Source organism: Neoarius graeffei, chromosome 3 (genome assembly GCF_027579695.1).
Source record: "Neoarius graeffei isolate fNeoGra1 chromosome 3, fNeoGra1.pri, whole genome shotgun sequence".
In the NCBI taxonomy this organism is placed as follows: domain Eukaryota; kingdom Metazoa; phylum Chordata; class Actinopteri; order Siluriformes; family Ariidae; genus Neoarius; species Neoarius graeffei.
In genome coordinates, this window is record NC_083571.1 from 73,438,283 (window position 1) to 73,461,120 (window position 22,838).

Sequence of the window (22,838 nt, forward strand, 5' to 3'; positions counted from 1 at the left end):
GTCCAAAAGCTGCTTCTCTAATTATTAGGCCATGGCTTCCAACAGAAAATCCTCTGAGAGCATTAATCTAATTTAAAATCACATTCTAAATTTTATTTTTACCCTTTCTTTATCCTGCTATAAATAAACGAAAATGGCAGGAAGCGTCATTTGGTAATAATGTTGTTTTTCAGGTTGTCAGCCAAGCTGTGATTGGCTTCCAGGCCTTTTTGACATCATGGGTTTTGCATCATGAGAGTAAATACGTTGTTACTCCTGTTGAATAAATATCCCATTTACCTGCTCGATATTTTACACTTTGCCACTAGACTGAGAACACTCCATCTCTGCTACCTGTGGACTCAGGTGAGTTATTACTTTACTTTGTCCTGAGAATCACCAGACTGTAAGATGATATAAAATGTATCAGGCTCTTATAGACAATTTAAATATTAAGATATTTAATATTCACTGAAACATTATGCTTAAAAATGTTATATTCACTTACAGTGTAGATGATGGAATATTTTGTCTGATGTCAAGAAAATTGCTTCAAATAAACAAATTAATTAATTAATTACAACTATTTATAATATCTTATTCTAATTACACAGCTGTCATTTAAAATTATTATTATTATTATTATTATTATTATTATTATTATTATTATTGTTGTTGTTGTTGTTGTTGTTTTTGTTGTTGTTGTTATTGTTGTTGTTCCTGTACCTTTATTTATTCTGAACTTTTCAAAAAGTTACAAAGCGCTTTACAAGCATTAAAACATTTCAAAACTGAGACGAGTGAAATTAGGCAATTAAAATAATGAAAAATAAAATGGAAAAGCAAGAGCATTAATAAAAAACCATGTATGAATACATATTGAAAATAAATAAAATAGAAATAAAATAGGGGGAAAATGACAACAGTAATAATAAAACAGAGAAGATAAGTAAGATAACTGAGAAACTTTGCTTGCATAGCTGATGTATAATCTGATATATAATTTACTTTCAGGTTGTAAACAACACCATGGACAGGAAGATTATACTGGCCGTTTTGTGTCTGATTGGTAAGTGTTCACTGAACTTCATCTCAGTTTCTGTCATCATTTCTATTATCCTGCTGAAATATATTTGCTAGAAATAGCATTGTAGATTAATTTTTAGGTTATTTTTTAAATTTAAGTATTGTCAGTTTACACATTATACTAAAGTTCCTCGAGAACTGTGACATTTGTGACACAATAACATTGGCAGTAAACCACAAAACTGTCAAACTTGCTCTTGGTTCTAATGTTTATCTTCATTTGTCTATGAATTCTGCGATGAATAGTGAGTGATCTATTGATTTATCCTGATATCTCGTGTTGAGTGCTTGGCCTTTTATCACAAAGAACTTATCAGTGTCTTGTTTTCACTTAGATGCATATCTGTACTGAAGTATAGAAACAGACAAAGTGTGCCTTTCAGAATGATCGTGAGACAGATTATTTCAGAAGGTTTCATTGTGTAAACAGCATGATGGTGGTAGCTCAGCAATGCCTAACTGGATATATCTGCTGATGGTCATATTTGTGACATATCCTGCTTTAATAAGTCGATTAATTTAATTTGAATATCATTATGTCCCAATGGTTGGGTTGAAACGCTGTCTTGATGTCATCCATCAAGTCCTTATTTGAGATGGTTCTTGTCATTTGCAGATCACATCTGATGATCTATACTCAGGAAATGTTGCAGTTGGTCAAACAGAGAAGAGTAGTATAGAGGAGAAATATTCCAAATGTTCCATGGAAAATACACACTGCTTTCTTTTTATTAACATTGTTTACTTCCAGCATTTAAAAAGGTGGAGGGGCAGGGAATAACATCTATAATTTATATATAATTTAAAAGTTTATATTTAACTTTTGGCATTTGAAATTGAAATGTGTTTCATCTGAATAACAAAAAGAGTACACAGAAAAGTTCTAACCCTTTAATTCAAGCAAAAAAAAAAAAAAACCCACAAAACTTAGTTTTTTCATTTCTCCTTTTATGTAATTTGTACTTTGATATAGATGTGCTCAGTCCGTTAACTTTCAGTTTCTCCTCCAAAATTATTTTCGTGGAAGATTAATGATAGAGTAAATAATCCACTTCATTCACATTCATTCCACCTGTGAGTGAGTCTGTACTGCGCCTCCTGGCGACGTGTTACGGAAACGTCACCAACATGGACTAGAATATATTAACCCATTGGGGCTCAAAACTCAGTGGGTGTGTGTTAGAACCTGTGTCTGTCTCAGTTCAGATGCGTTGACGTAAGAGCGCTCTGGAGCAGGGTTAAAACAAACCACACGAGTTAAATCAATCTGGTTTATTCAGGCACTGCTCAGTGATACACAGAGAGAGCAGGGTTTATATACATCAGAAGCTTGCGTGACAAGATAAGTAAGGGGCTCGGGGGCACAAGGTCAACTCGCCAGATAAGGAGTCGTTTTTATTATACATGAAAGAGCAGACCATACACCCCCTAGAACAGGAGGAACCAGGAATGTGGTTTCAGCGAAACTAGAAGGTACAGAGAAAATAAAAGAGTATGTTCTCGCGATTATGCACGTTTACCAGGGTGTGAAAGGGTCATAAAGCTCAGGACAGCTATGCACGAGAACACACACAATCTTACAATCCCCTCTTTTATACTTTGTTTACAGAGTATAACTACAGTTTAGACTCTAACGTATTGACAGACATAACAAGACTGATTAGTATGTTGTTTAGCAGTCCAATTGGCAAATCGCCAAAAAACGTTGTCCTCGTGGCTGGCTTGAGCGGGATTCCCTGCTCCAAGCGCTAAGACCAATACCAGAAGGAAAGTCATACTGGTCACTGACTTTGTTCTTTCTGTGTCCACAGGATGTAGATAGTTGAAGGTAGCCCAGGCTCACGTGTCTTCCAGATTCCTCAGTTCAGAAGTCTGCGGGACGCACCGACCATCCCCTCTTTGTAGATCAGCCGAAACCGGATCACTCCGGATGCTGGAAAGGGGATCCCTGAAAAGGCCGTCAGCTATTGTCACAGCAACTTTCTGTAACATAAAAACCTGTTAAGCATCAACAATATAGATTTCTATTACATTGGAGCCTTCTTTATTCGACTGGCATGAATCCACTGTGGAAAAAGGTCAGTTAGTACAGCCGTTCGAGTTACAGCGAGCACATCCGTGGGTTCACTGTAGGGCGGTTCCTCCAAAGGAGCGCCTAATTTAGCGAATTTCTTTACCAACACTTTATCCCCTACCTCAAAGGGGTGAGTGGGTGCCTCAGGAATGGGAGGCTTTTTGGAATTTAGTCTCGTCCAGTACTCATCAAGTACCCGCATGAGACCCACGGCGTACTCACTGAGATGTACATCAAGATCACTCGTTCCTATAGCCTGCATACCTCTGCGCCAGGGTGTAGGAAAAGGCCGGCCCATCACGAGCTCGTACGGAGACAGGTTGTCGAGGGCCACTTGAGCGGTCATTCGCATGTCAGCGAGGACTAAGGGTAAAACTTGTACCCAATTTTTAGTGCCGGTTTCTTGCATTGCCTTGCGCAGCTTACCCTTGATTGTTCTATTTGCGCGCTCCACAATGCCGGAGGATTGTGGATGGTACGGGATGTGGAATCGCCAAAGGATTTTTAGGTCCTTACATAGTTCTTGTGTCACCTTAGAGGTGAACGGCGTCCCTTTGTCAGAGTCTATCCCTACCGGGAGGCCATAACGCGGAATGATTTCTTGCGTCAATTTGTTTACCGCCGTGCGAGCGTCTTCTTTCCCGCAAGGGAAAGCCTCCACCCATCGTGAAAATTTGTCGACCATGACCAAAAGATACTTAAAGGGGCCCTGCTTTGGCATGTGAGTGAAGTCAATCTGCCATTCCTGGAACGGCGTGTCAGGTATGGGAAGGTGCTGATGTACCGCGCCTGGTTTAGATGGATTATTCTGGGCGCACGTTAAACATCTGTCTAGAATGTGATGTACATCGGTGTGTATTTTGTCGATGCAAAATATTTTGGATAAATCCTCCACTACCCCCCTTCGTCCGCGGTGAGTGGGACCATGAAACTCGCGGACGAGAAATGGAGTGCAATGTCTAGGCAAACAAAGGCGGCCCTGAGCATCGATCCGAACGCCGTCAGACGGCTGCGCGCCGCATGAGTCCCAGAAATGGTTGTCTGAGGCCGAAGCGGAGGCCTGGAGGGAGATCAAGTCAATGTCCGGAAGAACGGCACTAATCATGCGACTGGATGAGACCAGGGAGAGAGTAAGCGAAGGCGGAAAAACACCGGAGGCAGCCGCGGCTTTGGCAATGCGATCGGCGAGAGAGTTTCCCCTGATCTCAAAAGAGTCCCCAATACAATGAGCACGAGTCTTAACAATGGCTAAAGAGCGCGGGAGAAGACAGGCGGTGATTAAATCAGTAACAAGCGAAGAATGAGAAATGGGCTTACCGTCTGCAGTGGTGAACCCACGCGAAGCCCAAATCCGACCAAAGTCGTGAGCAACGCCGAAAGCGTAACGTGAATCAGTGTAGATAGTGACGTCTGTGTCCTGGGCAATAACACATGCACGGGTTAGAGCGTATAGTTCGGCAGCCTGAGCCGAGGAGAAAGGAAGAGAAAAAGCTTCAACAGTTTCATCAGGAAGGCGGCACACAGAATAACCACACACGAAAACGCCGTCAGAGGGGCGTGAGCACGAGCCGTCCACAAACAGCGAATCACCTGAAAGTAACGGGGTGGAGCGTAAGTCGGGGCGGATACTTGTCTCGAAAAGAATGCTAGAAATGCAGTCGTGTGTTTCAGAAGGAAGAAAATCATCCTGTGAATTGAGGAGGCGCTGAAGCGCGTGCGCGAGAGAATCAAAGGAGGAGGAGGGCTTAACAGTAAGGTTTTCGGTGGCCAAAAGAATAGACTCGTATCCAGAGCGACGCTGCGCAGATAAATGCTGGGTACTGAGGTTCTTTAAAACGTGCACTACATCATGTGAGGTGTGGAGAACGAGCGGGTGAGACAAAACCAGCCGTTCAGCGTCCGTGACCATGACAGCACATGCAGCCACCGCCCTGAGGCAAGCAGGGAGACCCTGTGCCACAGAATCAAGAGTTTTAGAGAGGAACGCACAAGGCCGCATACCCCCCCCGTGCTCCTGCGCCAAAACCCCAGACGCAGTTCCCTGCTGGTTGCACACATATAAATGAAACGGCAAACGGTAATTCGGAAGTCCGAGAGCAGGGGCCGAGCATAAAGCCTGTTTCAAGGCCCTGAAGGCCGTCAGCATCTCATCAGACCACACCAGGGGCTGAGTCAAAGGGTCCGAGTGCAGAATTGCAGAGCGCAGACACTTGTCATAGGTGGAACAGTCAGGAATCCACTGGCGGCAGTAATTGATAAGTCCCAGAAAAGCCATGAGGGCGTGTTTTGTGGCGGGCACCTGAGTGTCTAGGATGACCTGCACACGCTCGGGGCTGAGCCTGCGGGAGCCCTGGGAGAGATCGTGACCCAGATATCGAACAGTGGGGAGGCAGAACTGAAGCTTAGTTCGTGAGACCTTGAAACCTTCTTGCGCCAGAAGAGAGAGGAGAGCGAGTGTGGCTTTAGCGCAAAGGTCCTCGTCCTCCGCCGTTACCAGAAGATCATCCGCGTATTGGAGCACGGAGGAGCCCGAGGGGAGGCACAAATCGGCCAAGGCGTCCCTCACTACGGCTGTAAAAACCGCGGGGGAATCGACATATCCTTGGGGTAACCTGGTCCATGTGTACTGCTTTCCCCTGTGCGTAAAAGCGAACAGGGGCTGCGTGTCGTGGCCCACAGGGACGCTGAAAAAGGCAGAACAGAGATCAATTACAGAGAAAAAAGCATGTTCACACGGAATCGAGGCCATAAGAGAGGGAACGTCTGGAACTAATGGGGCGACTGGGATAATTAACTCATTAATCTTACGCAAGTCCTGGGTGAAACGCCACGTGCCGTTGGGCTTCTGCACCGGGTTCACTGGAGTGTTATAAGGGCTAACACAGGGGACGACCACACCTTGCTCTAGGAGAGAACATAAAACATCATCAATGCCAGATAGCTTAGCGGGGGAAAGGGGGTACTGTTTCACATACACAGGCGAGGAATGTTTAATGACCGCCTCGTAAGGGGTACACTTAACAAAGCCCACCTCGTCCTTATGTTTCGCCCAAAGAGAAGCTGGGAGATCAGAAAGAGAGGGTGTGAGGTGGGTAACGGCACAAGCAGCATTGAGAAGGTTATGGGGAAGAGAAAGGGAGGTGAGGGCAAGAGCAGCCGACGAAGTGTCGTCTGGTATGTCAACAACCATGTGTGAGCCACTAAAAGAAATAGAGAGCCCTAGGAGGCTCATGAGGTCCCGTCCAAGCAGGTTAAAAGGGCAATCAGGCATGCAAACAAAGGAGTGAGAAAACTTCAGTAAAGGATCAAGGGCACAAGTAACAGAAAGGGGGGGCGTGCAACTGGAATGGAAAGGAACCCCTTCTATTCCCACAGAGCTTACAGACCGTGTAGATAAAGGACCCGCATATTCCCTCCCCACTGAGGACATGGTAGCCCCGGTGTCGAGTAAAAAAGGATATTCAGTCCCTGCCAGGCATAAAACAATAGTGGGAAGATCTTCGTTAAGAGGGGAGCTGAATAAAAGATTTAACATAGCAACGGTCGGGGTTTCATCGCTCTGAGGGCAGCCCTATGGGCGGGCAGGATCTCTCTGCCCTGTGGGGCTTGAACCGGCGCGCATGACGGGTTTCTCGCGTTCCTGCTCATCTCGCTGTTTCGCATGACATTCTCTTATCCAGTGCCCCTCTTTTCCACAATAGTGGCACTTTCCATTTCTCCTCCCTCCCCCGCCGCGCGGTCCCGTTCGGCGACCCCTCTCCTGTCGTCCCTCCGCTCGTCCGCCCGGCACGACGGATAAACATGCTTTATTCGTTTTACAGTCTAAAAGACCATCGCTCTCCAGCGTGTGCACCCGCTCCCCGGCCTGACGGAGGACCAGATTATTCCGGTCACTCCAGTGATGTTTTAAAACGCTCTGTATTTCGGGGCGACAATTAGACAGAAAGGTGGACAAGAACATTGGGTTCGGGTTTGCCAAATCAAGTTCAAGACCTCCCAAATGTTGCCAAACTTCCCCAAAGCGCTTCCAGAAAGCCGACGTCAGCTCAGAACGCTCCTGTTTGCAATTAGTGACCTGTGACAGGTCTCTATTTGCTTGTTTTAAGGCGAGCAGGTATCGCGTCAATTGCTCACGAAGCTGCTGCAGTGCGTTCGGCGTGTCCTTCCAAAAGAAGGTAGTCACGGTGCGCCGACGCGGGCGACCGTCATCCCCTTCATACTCTTCCTTAATATTTTCAGCTTGATCATTGACGGGGGCGAGAACCTGAACGTTTTCTAACAGGGCTGTCTCATCATATGCGCCTCCTAATTTATTTTGCAGAATAAACCGGTAATCAGCTCCCGTAAGCTGACAATTACGAGAAACATTAATTAACTGATCAACAAAAAGCAAGGGCTTATCGGGTGACGGAAGAAGCGAGATGATGTCCTTAAGAGCCGACGGGGACGGAGGAGTTATATCAATACCACTGCGCTTTGCAACCCATACACAAGCAGCGTTTTGTGGCGGATAAGGACGCGAGCCGGTGTCTGGACCCACACCATCGGGATTATCCCAATCGTCATCATCAGTGTCATCATCGGTATCGTCACTACTTTCTTCGTCTTTGCCGTTCTTGGCTGATGCAGGCGCACCCTTTATCCCTCCGGGACGCTGCCCTCTGTCAACCGTGGGGGGGGGGGGGGGGCACGCAGACACAGCAGCCAGGGACGGATAAATTTTAGGAATCGTTTTTGCAGCTGACGGCGATTTACCAGTAATTTTTCCAGCCTTACTATAAGGTGGAGGTTTACTATCTAACGAGGCTGGAGGAGCAGAATGAGATTTGGATTTTCCTAGCGCCGCCTCCTCCGTTTCCTTGGTGACGGGTGCAGCCCGAGGCTTCGGGATGGATTTCAGGACTGAACGGGGAGTATAAGCCTGTTTAAAATTATCCCAAATCTTCTTCATATCATACCATTTGGCATATCCTTCCCGCATATACGGGCGATCCCATCCGGGGTCCCCTAATCCCTCATAAATCATGCGATGGGCCGATGCAAGATAACCAGGATCGAAAGTACCTCGGCGAGGATATGAAGGAATTTGAGGGTTGGCCTCGGTCCAACCTGCCAAATTATCGAGCCAGGGAGAAACATAATAAGCGAAACCGCACCTAGTCATCCATTCGGCCGGGGTTTCCCCTGGCGCAGGCTTAGGGAACGAGCTTCCCATCGTACAATGACAACAAACGGATCTGAAGAGGAACAGACAACAAATATAGTACAAATTTGTATAGCGCGCTCTTCCTGGACTCGAACCAGGGAAAACTGTCCTCCGTAGGACACTACGAAACTACTGCCAACCAGGTAGTCAATCAAACATGTCTTACCTGATTGAGAGTATCACGTCGGGGTCACCAAATTGTTAGAACCTGTGTCTGTCTCAGTTCAGATGCGTTGACGTAAGAGCGCTCTGGAGCAGGGTTAAAACAAACCACACGAGTTAAATCAATCTGGTTTATTCAGGCACTGCTCAGTGATACACAGAGAGAGCAGGGTTTATATACATCAGAAGCTTGCGTGACAAGATAAGTAAGGGGCTCGGGGGCACAAGGTCAACTCGCCAGATAAGGAGTCGTTTTTATTATACATGAAAGAGCAGACCATACACCCCCTAGAACAGGAGGAACCAGGAATGTGGTTTCAGCGAAACTAGAAGGTACAGAGAAAATAAAAGAGTATGTTCTCGCGATTATGCACGTTTACCAGGGTGTGAAAGGGTCATAAAGCTCAGGACAGCTATGCACGAGAACACACACAATCTTACAGTGTGTCACACTGTGTAGTCATGTTATACACTGGCACTGATTGGCTGTATGAACCTCCAGTAGAGCGTATCCCTGCCTCCAGCACTGGGCAAGTTCCAGTTCACCCACAGCCTCGCTTCACATCATTCTGGCAGTGGTGCTGTTACACTCGGTCTAAAAAAATCACAAAGAATCATCTTTAAAATGTTAGTTAATCACAGATAAGGTGATGTGAATGCTTAAAATATGGAACCTTATATTTATTTTTCTTTTACCTTTTTTTCCTTTTTTTGGGGGGGGGGGGGGGCAGTTAATCCTGCTAGTCCATTGATATGAGCCGCCCCTGACTCTGCAGTTTACCTCAAAGATTAAAATCATAGATTAAACAGATCTGTGATACAGCTGAGCTTTATGAAGCACATTGCCTTGTTTCTGTTTAATCAGCATCAGTTTCTAATTTTGATTTTAACTTTGTTATGGTCCACTATTCTGTTCTAATCATCTTCAATGGTCATGACTTCAGCCCTAAGTGCAGCTCAGGTGGGCTCTGCAGTGGACCCGACTTCACCCGCAAGCACAGCTGAGATCGACCCCACAATGGATGTGACTTCACCCGCAATCACAGATGAGATCAACCTTACAGTGGGCAAGACTTCGCCCCCGAACACAGCTGGCACAACTACAGCAAATGCACCAGTAACCGAAGTTTTCACATTGATCTTCCGCATCAAGGAAACCTTTGTTCCAGCACTGGCTAACCCAAATTCTAAACAATTTAAAGACAAAGCTGAAAAAGTCACTCGTGAGGTATGTTTTCCAGATAATGCCACCATTCCAATTTATTTAATTCTGCTAAACATGAGAGATTTTGCCACACAAACACTTCTATTGCCATATAAGACAACCTGAAGAACGCATCTGGTTCTAATCATGCATTTCTGTTCACAGTGTGTGTGCAGGACATGTGTGACTTTTGCCTTTTTGTTCCAATTTTCACGTTCAATTTCAGTGAAATCCAATTCAATTGACATAACATAACACAATTTGAATATGATTTAGAGCCTTTGTAAGTGTCTTCACATATTAGTTATTATTGCTAACTTTATCTATGGCTAAATAACAAACCATTTTATCTGTTGATTTTTGATCACCGAATTCTTCTTCTTCATCCTAGATTGAACCATTGTACAAGAAAGCCTTTAAAAACTTCCATCTCATGCAAATCTTCCAGTTCAGGTACCGTAAGAAGGCGGATATGGCTCTGAATGTTTGTTTCTTTGTTGATTAATGGTTGAATTTTTACCTGTATCTCTTTGTTTGTGCAATTTCAGGAATGGTTCTATTGTGACACACAGCCTCATGTCTTTCCTTTCTGGCGCTAACGTGACTGACACCAAAGTGAAAGACGTTCTTGCAAAAGGAGTGAGCAGCTTGACCTTTCCTGTTGAGCCAAACTCCATCAATGTCACCCATGTTATTAGTCAGTATCAACATGCTATGATATTCCTGTTATTTATTAATTAGTGCTTATTAATTGTAAATAATCCAAACCCAAATTTCTTGTATACTTTAGGTTTAAAGATGTATTTGTGTACATTTAATTTCATGTTTATGTTTATATTTTGCAGGTAATTCCATGCCACCAGTGATTGCCAGCTCACTTTCCATGATATGGCTGTCTCTTCTACCACTTCTACTTTCAGCGGCATTGCACTGTTAGCTCTAAGCCTGATCAGAAAACGCACACAATAACTTAACAACGCTATTTAACATTTCAACCTATTCTACTGTTGTAAGTAGTTCCTTTTGTAACATGTATATATGCTTTTTATTTATTAATATTTAATTCATAAGCTAAATGGAATCGGGTGTTTTTGTAAACAATATCTGCTTTCATGAGAAAAACAAATTTTAAATTATGAAACTGAGGATTTAATGATGGTGATGACATACCTGAACACTTCTCCACTTCTAAACAGTCCTATTGATTGCTGTCTTTCATTTATTCAATTTAAATCAATAGGAATATTCTTGAAACAGATGTATAGTTAACAGGATAAACTAATATGTCAATGTCTAGTCATTTATATGTACACTAATTTATATATTGTGTATGGGACTGTGAAATAACTATAAATGTTTTATGAAATAAACTTTGCACATTTTATTTGTGTAATTCAATTTAATTATTTCTTATAATACAATATACACAATACACTGTATGGTGTATATATTATAAGCTGGCTGTAAGATTGAGTGCCATAATGGTTGTGAGGAGGTTGGAGCTCAGGTGGCATCTTAGTTCCGTAGTGTGCTGATTAGCACTCTGGACTCTGAATCCAGTAATCAAAGTTCAAATCTCAGGTAGAACCTCCCCAAAACTTTGTTCAAGGTTCTATACTATTGCAGCAAATATAACATTGTCTCAAATGTAGCTCATGTAGGGTTCATTATAGCAAATTCCAACTGAGGTGAGTGAAACAGATCTGCATTTTTTTTATTCATAAAGTAAAACTCTTGTTTTCTTTGGCTAAAAGAGGGAAGTTAGTAACATGTTAGTTAAATATGTTAATAAAGCTCTGGCGGTACCTGGATAAATCATGGTTAACCATAATTCAATCACTTATTAGTCCCTGCTTTTTGTGATGCAAACTTGTATTTTAATGGAACTTCACCTGAATCCTTCAGGCCTCCAAGTCGTCACGAGGTCTTTCCGTAATTCTCAGCTGCCCTTTCTCAGCAGTAGCAGTCACTGGTTTGTTTCAGATATTGAAATTGATATGATATATAATATCATATGATATGATTTGATCTGATATGATTGTTTTTTTTATTTGTAACTAAAAGATACTTTATATGGTAGACTTTACAGTAACCATCTTGATGGTACTGTAGACTAAGTATCAGCCTTTTGGTAATTTCTTTCAGCATTGAAGACCCTCCTCATTCACTATGTACAAGTAAAAGGATCTTATTTAAATATTATTGATCTTTACAGTCCTAGTCTTTAGAAAATAACATCATAAAATCTCAGACTTTCCTGTGTGTGTTACAATCCGCTTTTTTCCCTTGGGGGGGGGGGGGGGGGGGGTGCTTGCGCTTGCGCTTGTTTCAGAGCGTGGATCTCCAAACACATGAGAAGCCTATCTTACGCACATATCACGCGGACACCACACCTCCACACATGCATCGCGTCTGAAGTCATAACTCATCAGGGGAAATCGTGTCCACATTGGCATGTTCAAAAAACAACCTTACGTCAACAATGATACCACACGCAAGAAAAAACAAAACAGTCAGGCTACTCAACACATCTGATCCACAGCAGCACCAAAGCATCACTGGAAATCATGTCAACAACCAATCTTCCATTTCAACACGTGTCAACAAACAAATGGCACCACAAACATGAATGAATCGGTCAGGCTACCGATTCCAAACCCACAGCAGACGAATAATTAAATGCATCTTACTTTAAAGCAGAATCGACCACAAAGGAAGTGTGTTGACACTGTTGGCACACTTCCTTTCTACTAGTTTGTGTCCCCAACCTGGCAGCAGCAGTCATTGTCAAATCGGTTTATTTTATCTTTGATGTAAACACAACACTTCGGATATGCAAATGCTTCCCGTTACACACGATTGCTATGTCAATAAACATCATTTTGCCAATATTTTAGAGACCATCCATCTTCTCCTTCGGTCAGCATCTGTCAGGATCCGATAAAATGATAAATCTTGCCTTTTGTGTTGATGGTTACTACATCCATGTGCACAACAATATAATGGCATGATGGAAGTCTTGCTGAAAGTAAAAACTTTCTTTGATGGCTATATTCCTTTCGATGCTTCGCCGTCGTTCCTCGTTGTTGGCTGTGGTAGACTACTGGTAGTTCATGTCCAAAATGGCAGCCGCATTTGTCGTGACGTCACGTGGGATGGGTCTATACTAAACATAGGCACTAATGGAACGCTGCTCAGCCAATCAAATTAGTGAGTCTGTATATTACTGAACTTTTGTATAATTAGTTAATTAGCTGATTATAGCTGAACCAGGGGGAAATGGTGCATTCCAGGACCACATTCAGGAACCTGTGGTGTAATGTGAACGTGGCCATGTTTTGCCTCTCGTGGCTTTCCATATAGGATGCGCCATCAAAACCCTATATTCAATATCTTGAAAGAGGCTAAAGAGGAGCTCAAGAGCAGCTCATATGACTCTCTGAGCAGATTGGGTTTACTTTTCAGGTTTACTCCGTACTACATGTGCAGCAGCGCAGTTGTAACCTGCCTTGTTTGTGATTTTAAAAATAAATCATTCGAAAAGCCAAAGCAATAGAGTGGAAAGTTTCAACTTATGTTTGCCTTGCATAACTTTGCCTAAAACATGGTGGTGTATGCTGATTTTTTTCCCCTAGAAATATTATTTTGTGTGTGTGTGTGCAGGTGTAACGGATGCCAGATTGTTCATGTATCTCAGTTCCATAGGCTGCATGGTTAGGGTAACTTTTCTCCTCATTGCTTGGGGCAGATCAAACCATTAAACAAGCTTAAATTATTCTTACTCTTGCCACATACATGATTTTTTTTTCAAAACTTACGATATTCAGTTCAAACACCATTAAAAGTAATTTCAGGAACAGATCTCTTGTGTGATGTGTAATTCACCCTCTCATTTCAATATGGCGAACATGTTTGGGCACCGGCGCGGGAACCGGGGGTGCGGGGGGTGCGGCAGCACCCCCTGGTGGTGGACCCTCAAAACTGACATGAACATAAAACAAAACTTACGTGAAAATATATTTGTTTATTTATTTGTTTTCATTTGGCTCTGCTGATTTTATATGTCATGTTTTAGATGTAGGATGATGAGGGCTACATTTTAGTTATTTAAAAAAGGATTTAATTAAAACTTATAACTTAATATGTAGCCTAGTGGACCATCAGAATTTTTTTTTGTCGTGACGTTGACGTTCAGCTTTTCAGCATGCGAAATTACAACAGGAAACGAGTACGAGTCGACCATCTGTAGAGAAGAGTAAGAGTTAGTTAGTTAGTTAGTTAGTTAGTTAGTTAGTTAGTTAGTTAGTTAGTTGATACTTAATAGTTACTATGTCTCAGAAGAGAACCGTGTGGATTTAAGTGGAATAATTGCGAGAAGTCATATGATCAAGACAGCGTTTTAAGGTAAGGCCATTTGGTTATTAATTTTGCCCGCTGTGTCGTGTTCACTTGAGCCTATTTGGTATGCCTTGAACAAGTGCAGGTGTTGCTAGCATCGTGCTTTGAAGTTGACTCAGATGTAACTACAGTCTTAAAAAATGTTCGTTTAAAACGGTGTGTCCATGCTCATCATGTTTTACTTTTACTTTTCTTAATGGAGAGTGTGAAATACCGCTGCATCACTTTTATGAGTGATTTTTGCAATAGAACACTAAGTTAGTGTCACTAACCCATAGTAGTAGGATGAGTGGGTTCATGGATTTCGGTCTGTTGATTGAGAGAACCATGGTGTTTGTGTTGTTCCAGCGAGAGTGTTGTTCTGTTTCATGTGTGTGTGTGTGCGTGCGTGCGACCAGGGGCGCAGATACATTTTTTGAACTGGGGGGGACAAAGCTACCAGCAAACCAACCCCAACTCCACCCCCAACATGTGTTGTGCGAGGAATATACTCTGATGCCCTTAAAACTGCCTTCTGAGCACTGTATCTACAGGCTACCACCGAAAGAAGGAGGCTACCAGAAAGGCATCTCTACTCCGTACGATTTTACTTTCACTACGACATTACTTTGAACAGACTATCAAAAAATTGCAAGGTGATATGATAAAGTAAGGCACAGTTTACTTACAGTCATTGTTTTTTGAAAAAACGATGCAATCGTTTTCTGCCTTTTCGGTTTGGCACCCTTCATCATGCCATGTTGGGGTCCTGAACTAGGAGCTGTCCCCGATATGCCTGTCAAACTTGTTGTGGGTAACCATAGCAACCAAGCTCGAGCTCGCAACCTGTGCAGTCTGCGCAGCTCAACCAACCGAATATCAGTCTTTGTTTTGTTTTATGTGAGTTGTTGCAACTATGTATGTACTGCTGTGCACCTCAATAAACCGAATGGTAATTAGTAGGGCTGCACGATTATGGAAAAATGATAATCACGATTATCTTGATCAAAATTGTAATCACGATTATTAATCACAATTATGCTTGATGTTAGGGAAATCACTTAAATTTTATTTCACTATATTCAAACAAACAATATGAACAGCTTTCAGTGCAGAATGAAATTTAAAAGAGAAATTCTGATTTCCAAATGACAAATAAATTAAATTTATCCAAGAAATTACCAAAGGATGAAGGAACTGAAAACTCAATTGCAACAATTACATAGCATTATACTGAGGCCTACAAGTTTTTAGCTAGAAAGAGCAGCCTATCAACATGCTCTGGCTTTAAACATGAGCGAAGGCAGGTCACAACATTGCCTCCAGTGCTAAATAGTCTGTTGTTCCGACATAGTTAGCTTTTCTCTCTCACCTCAATCTGTTACCTACTCTCACGCTATCACCCCTTGAAGAAGATACCGCTGCACTGAAGCTCTGCGCACTTGGCTTGCTTGCTTATTTAGGCGGAGTAATGAAACCTTACATGCGTCGGTTCGCCCCCTAATGGTTTGGCGGAGTACTGGTCAAAAAGTGCTTGATCAGATATGCAGCAGAGCTCGCATTTTAAATGGAAATAAATCGCGATTTTCATTTAATTTAATCGTGGCAGCCAAAATCGCGATTTTCGATTAATTGTGCAGCCCTAGTAATTAGTCTTTTGATTTTTTCCGTGAGGTTTGCCTTATGCAAAGAAAGACAGCATAGACGTTTTTTCCTCCCTATAAGTGGGGGGGGGGGGGGGGGGACCGAACGAGGTGAATTTAAATCTGGGTGGGACGAATCCCCCCCGTCCCCCCCTCTATCTGCGCCCGTGCGTGCGACTAACTACTGTATTTGAAATGCACACTCGCTTGACTGGATCTGGGTATGTAAGGCTGTAATCGGGTGGAATCCGCGTCTCCTTCAGTTTATCTAGAGCAGATGTAAAACCTGCGACTGTTAAACCACAGCTGTGCGCTTCTGCTTCTAAAATAACCTGTCCTTCGTAATCGTGTTAACTGAGAATTGTCATTGACAGACAGGCTTCAGATTCTTCCGTCATCACTCAAAAAAAAAAAAAAAAACGTCGTTTTTACGGATTAGGCCTATAAGTAGTAGGCAGTTTAACGAAATATTGCAATTGCAAGCTTAACCCTCATCCTACCATGCTATTTTACACCTTAATCTTACCATGTGGGGTCCGTTTGGACCCCAATACTTTTCTTTAAAATTAAAGCTTATAAAGACAAAATCACCAGATAAGTTTTGTTCAGAACATCTTGTATTAATAACAGCAATACACTAAAGGGCCCAAGGCATAAAGAACACACTTAACCTTCATCCTACCAGCCAATTTTACATACACAAACTGGCGGGGTCCGTATGGACCCCAGGAGGGAATACCTTGAAATCAATGCAGTAAGAACCAATTCAATGCAGCAAACAGACATAACTTTATTGAAGAACAAAATCCACTATGGCTGAATATCAATGATGTATTGTAAATGCAATAACATTGCAATAATATTGCAATAACTAGCATACATGTAGCAAATTATAGCGCCACAAAAAAAAATTGGCATTATATACATGATTTTTGCAGCTCATGCAGCTGTAAAACATTCTGGATTACAACTTAAGTCTTTTCTTACAGAATTTAAAACAAAAAAGTAATTGTAAAATAATTTAGGGCTTTTGTTTTGCAGCCTGTGCTTATTGCAGCAGTGGGGTCCACACGGACCCAAAGAAGGAATGCCTTGGTAGTTTCATTATGGAACATAAAATAAATAAAAGAAGTTAACTTTCAGTGTGCTATTCAATTATAAAATGAAAGACAGATAAACTTTACTCTGGGGTCCGGTTGGACCCCAGTAACAAATTAATTATACCTTCACGATGCAAAAAGCTGATCTTCTGGTGCTTTAGTGTTTTAATTAAGACATAAATTCCGACAGATTCATAAAACGGTGAGGCAGTATTTCACATATTTTTAAAATGGCAAAAAAACATATAGGTGCGGGGTCCAGATGGACCCCACTTGGTAGGATGAAGGTTAAAAGGATTTCGGACGCCTGATTGGTTAAAATGCAGGAAATTGCATCTAAGAAATACAAAATTTTCTGGGGGAGGACCCCCAGACCCCCCTTCAAAAAAATGTCCCAGGTCACGTCACAGCACCCCCTGCGGACAATGTCTTCTCGCGCCGATGTGTCTGGGCGCGCGCTTAGCGCATCACGGACCTCTGGGATTTTACAATGCTGCTCCGGCGCTGCGCATCTCTGCCCCTTTTCCCTGAGCAGCAGGGTTTGAAACTCCAGCTATATGTCGCCAAATAGTGCGCTTGTCAGTCATCAGCAACTTTGTTGCTTCGTTCATTAACCGCAGGTTACCGCATCACTGATTTTATCTGACGTTAATGAACGTTCTAAACAATTCTAACATGTTGTCAAAATGTTTATGCAGGTGCTCATGGGAGTTGCGTAATATCACATTGCAATGCGTTTATTAGATCAGATGCCTTCAGAGAAAACTACAAATATTGTATACCACAGAATAAACCACCCGCCAAAGTGGCTAGTGGGACTAAAGTCATTACCCGCCAAAGCCGAATTTTACCCGCATTTGGCGGGTGGGCGGGTGCTAATGTAAAGCCCTGGGCTCTGCTGGGACAGACAGTACGTGATACTGCGACAAGGCAGCTCCTCTACTGTACTTCAGTGAGGCCCTGCCTTGAATATGCATGTAATTTATGGTCACCATACACAGTAAAGCACAAAGCTCGAATACAGAGACATATAATCACTTCTCTAATCACTGGGCCATGGCTTCCCCCAGAAAATCCTCTGAGAACATTAACATTATATAATTTATCATCACATTCTAAATTTTATTTTTACCCTTTCTTTATCCTGCTATAAATAAACGAAAAAGGCAGGAAGCGTCATTTGGTAATAATGTTGTTTTTCAGGTTGTCAGCCAAGCTGTGATTGGCTGCCAGGCCCTTTTGACATCATGGGTTTTGCATCATGAGAGTAAATACGTTGTTACTCCTGTTGAATAAATATCGCATTTACCTGCTCGATATTTTAGACTTTGCCACTAGACTGAGAACACTCCATCTCTGCTACCTGTGGACTCAGGTGACTTATTACTTTACTTTGTCCCGAGAATCACCAGACTGTAAGATGATATAAAATGTATCAGGCTCTTATAGACAATTTAAATATTAAGATATTTAATATTCACTGAAACATTATGCTTAAAAATGTTATATTCACTTACAGTGTACATGATAGAATATTTTGTCTGCTGTCAAGAAAATTGCTTTAAATATACAAATTAATTAATTAATTAATTAATTAATTAAAACTATCTTATTATAATTATACAGCTGTCATTTAAAATTATTATTATTATTATTATTATTATTGTTGGTGTTGTTGTTGTTGTTGTTGCTATAACTTTATTTATTCTGAACTTTTCAAAAAGTTACAAAGTGCTTTACAAGCAGTAAAACATTTCAAAACTGAGATGAGTGAAATTAGGCAATTAAAATAATGAAAATTAAAATGGAAAAGCAAGAGCATTAATAAAAAACCATGTATGAATACATATTGAAAATAAATAAAATAGAAATAAAATAGGGGGAAAATGACAACAGTAATCATAAAACAGGGAAGATAAGTAAGATAAGATTTATACAGCCACAGAGACACTTTACTTGCATAGCTGATATATAATCTGATATATAATTTACTTTTAGGTTGTAAACAACACTATGGACAGGAAGATTATACTGGCCGTTTTGTGTCTGATTGGTAAGTGTTCACTGAACTTCATCTCAGTTTCTGTAGTCACTTCTATTATCCTGCTGAAATATATTTGCTAGAAATAGCATTGTAGATTAATTTACAGGTCGTTTTTTTTATTTAACTACTGTCAGTTTACATATTATACTAAAGTTCCTCGAGAACTGTGACATTTGTGACACAATAACATTGGCAGTAAACCACAAAATTGTCAAACTTGTTCTTGTTAACGTTAATCTTCATTCATCTATGAATTCTGTGATAAATAGTGAGCGATCTATTGATTTATCCTGACATCTCGTGCACGGTGGTGTAGTGGTTAGCGCTGTCGCCTCACAGCAAGAAGGTCCTGGGTTCGAGCCCCGGGGCCGGCGAGGGCCTTTCTGTGCGGAGTTTGCTTGTTCTCCCTGTGTCCGCGTGGGTTTCCTCCGGGTGCTCCGGTTTCCCCCACAGTCCAAAGACATGCAGGTTAGGTTAACTGGTGAGTCTAAATTGACCATAGGTGTGAGTGTGAATGGTTGTCTGTGTCTATGTGTCAGCCCTGTGATGACCTGGCGACTTGTCCAGCCTTTCGCCCATAGGCAGCTGGGATAGGCTCCAGCTTGCCTGCGACCCTGTAGAAGGATAAAGCAGCTAGAGATAATGAGATGAGATAATGAGATGAGATCTCGTGTTGAGTGCTTGGCCTTTTATCACAAAGAACTTATCAGTGTCTTGTTTTCACTTAGATGCATATCTGTACTGAAGTAAGAGTGCCTGTCAGAATGATCGTGAGACAGATTATTTCAGAAGGTTTCATTGTGTAAACAGCATGATGGTGGTAGCTTAGCAATGCCTAACTGGATATATCTGCTGATGGTCATATTTGTGACATATGCTGCTTTAATAAGTCGATTAATTTAATTTGAATATCATTACGTCCCAAGGGTTGGGTTGAAACGCTGTTTTGATGTCATCCATCAAGTCCTTATTTGAGATGGTTCTTGTCATCACATCTGATGATCTATACTCAGGAAATGTTGCAGTTGGTCAAACAGAGAAGAGTAGTATAGAGGAGAAATATTCCAAATGTTCCATGGAAAATACACACTGCTTTCTTTTTATTATCATTGTTTACTTCCAGCATTTAAAAAGGTGGAGGGGCAGGGAATAACATCTATAATTTATATATAATTTAAGAGTTTATATTTAACTTTTGGCATTTGAAGCTGAACTGTGTTTCATCTGAATAACAAAAAGAGTACACAGAAAAGTTCTAACCCTTTTATTCAAGCAAAAAAAAAAATCCCCACAAAACGTAGTTTTTTTCATTTCTCCTTTTATGTAATTTGTACTTTGATATAGATGTGCTCAGTCCGTTAACTTTCAGTTTCTCCTCCAAAATTATTTTCGTGGAAGATTAATGATAGAGTAAATAATCCACTTCATTCACATTCATTCCACCTGTGAGTGAGTCTGTACTGCGCCTCCTGGCGACGTGTTACGGAAACGTCACCAACATGGACTAGAATATATTAACCCAGTGGGGCTCAAAACTCAGTGGGTGTGTCACACTGTGTAGTCATGTTATACACTGGCACTGATTGGCTGTATGAACCTCCAGTAGAGCGTATCCCTGCCTCCAGCACTGGGCAAGTTCCAGTTCACTCACAGCCTCGCTTCACATCATTCTGCCAGTGGTGCTGTTACACTCAGTCTAAAAAAATCACAAAGAATCCTCTTTAAAATGTTTATTAATCACAGATAAGGTGATGTGAAGGCTTAAAATATGGAACCTTATATTTATTTTTCTTTTACCTTTTTTTTTTTTTTGGGGGGGGGGGGGGGGGGGGGGTAATCCTGCTAGTCCATTGATATGAGCCGCCCCTGACTCTGCAGTTTACCTCAAAGATTAAAATCATAGATTAAACAGATCTGTGATTCAACTGAGCTTTATGAAGCACATTGCCTTGTTTCTGTTTTATCAGCATCAGTTTCTAATTTTGAGTCCAACTTTGTTATGGTCCACTATTCTATTCTAATCATCTTCAATGGTCATGACTTCAGTCCTAAGTGCAGCTCAGGTGGGCTCTGCAGTGGACCCGACTTCACCCGCAAGCACAGCTCAGATCGACCCCACAATGGACGTGACTTCACCCGCAATCACAGATGAGATCAACCTTACAGTGGGCAAGACTTCGCCCCCGAACACAGCTGGCACAACTTCAACAAATGCACCAGTAACTGAAGTTTTCACATTGATCTTCCGCATCAAGGAAACCTTTGTTCCAGCACTGGCTAACCCAAATTCTAAACAATTTAAAGACAAAGCTGAAAAAGTCACTCGTGAGGTATGTTTTCCAGATAATGCCACCATTTACAATTTATTTAATTCTTCTAAACATGAGAGATTTTGCCACATGAAAACTTCTATTGCCATATAAGACAACCCGAAGAACGCATCTGGTTCTAATCATGCATTTCTGTTCACAGTGTGTGTGCAGGACATGTGTGACTTTGGCCCTTTTATTCAAATTTTCACGTCTGATTTCAGTGAAATCCAATTCAATTGACATAAAATTAGGCACAATCTGAATATGATTTAGGGCATTTGTAAGTCTCATCGCATATTAGTTGTTATTGCTAAATTTATCTATGGCTAAATAACAAACCATTTTATCTGTGGGTTTTTGATCACCGAATTCATCATCATCTTCTTCTTCTTAGATTGAACCATTGTACAAGAAAGCCTTTAAAAACTTCCATCTCATGCAAATCTTCCAGTTCAGGTAAGAAGACGGATATGGCTCTGAATGTTTATTTCTTTGTTGATTAATGGTTGAATTTTCACCTGTATCTCTTTATTTGTGCAATTTCAGGAATGGTTCTATTGTGACACACAGCCTCATGTCTTTCCTTTCTGGCGCTAACGTGACTGACACCAAAGTGAAAGACGTTCTTGCAAAAGGAGTGAGCAGCTTGACCTTTCCTGTTGAGCCAAACTCCATCAATGTCACCCATGTTATTAGTCAGTATCAACATGCTATGATATTCCTGTTATTTATTAATTAGTGCTTATTAATTGTAAATAATCCAAACCCAAATTTCTTGTATACTTTAGGTTTAAAGATGTATTATACATTTAATTTCATGTTTATTTTTATATTTTGCAGGTAATTCCATGCCACCAGTGATTGCCAGCTCACTTTCCATGATATGGCTGTCTCTTCTACCACTTCTACTTTCAGCGGCATTGCACTGTTAGCTCTAAGCCTGATCAGAAAACGCACACAATAACTTAACAACGCTATTTAACATTTCAACCTATTCTACTGTTGTAAGTAGTTCCTTTTGTAACATGTATATTTGCTTTTTATTTATTAATATTTAATTCATAAGCTAAATGGAATCGGGTGTTTTTATAAACAATATCTGCTTTCATGAGAAAAACAAATTTTAAATTATGAAACTGAGGATTTAATGATGGTGATGACATACCTGAACACTTCTCCACTTCTAAACAGTCCTATTGATTGCTGTCTTTCATTTATTCAATTTAAATCAATAGGAATATTCTTGAAACAGATGTATAGTTAACAGGATAAACTAATATGTCAATGTCTAGTCATTTATATGTACACTAATTTATATATTGTGTATGGGAGTGTGAAATAACTATAAATGTTTTATGTAATAAACTTTGCACATTTTATTTGTGTCATTCAATTTCATTATTTCTTAAAATACAATTTTCACAGGCAGCACGGTGGTGTAGTAGTTAGTGCTGTCGCCTCACAGCAAGAAGGTCCTGGGTTCGAGCCCCGGGGCCGGCAAGGGCCTTTCTGTGCGGAGTTTGCATGTTCTCACCGTGTCCGTGTGGGTTTCCTCAGGGTGCTCTGGTTTCCCCCACAGTCCAAAGACATGCAGGTTAGGTTAACTGGTGACTCTAAATTGACCGTAGGTGTGAATGGTTGTCTGTGTCTA

General features: G+C 41.4%; 2 protein-coding genes across 2 annotated transcripts; both read left to right on the plus strand.

Annotated features, from left to right (window-relative positions):
- The first annotated feature begins 292 nt into the window (after window positions 1-292).
- LOC132883545 (uncharacterized) lies at window positions 293-10,990 on the plus strand. Its single transcript, XM_060917274.1, has 6 exons — window positions 293-345; window positions 994-1,048; window positions 9,452-9,735; window positions 10,103-10,164; window positions 10,260-10,408; window positions 10,557-10,990. The coding sequence occupies exons 2-6, from the start codon at window positions 1,009-1,011 to the stop codon at window positions 10,646-10,648; spliced, it is 627 nt and encodes a 208-aa protein (XP_060773257.1). The 5' UTR covers window positions 293-345; window positions 994-1,008; the 3' UTR covers window positions 10,649-10,990.
- A 7,180-nt stretch (window positions 10,991-18,170) lies between these two features.
- Window positions 18,171-22,206, plus strand: LOC132882897 (uncharacterized). Its single transcript, XM_060916000.1, has 6 exons — window positions 18,171-18,206; window positions 18,830-18,884; window positions 20,922-21,205; window positions 21,582-21,643; window positions 21,734-21,882; window positions 22,028-22,206. Exons 2-6 carry the CDS (start codon window positions 18,845-18,847, stop codon window positions 22,117-22,119), a joined length of 627 nt encoding a protein of 208 aa, XP_060771983.1. The 5' UTR covers window positions 18,171-18,206; window positions 18,830-18,844; the 3' UTR covers window positions 22,120-22,206.
- Window positions 22,207-22,838: the final 632 nt, after the last annotated feature.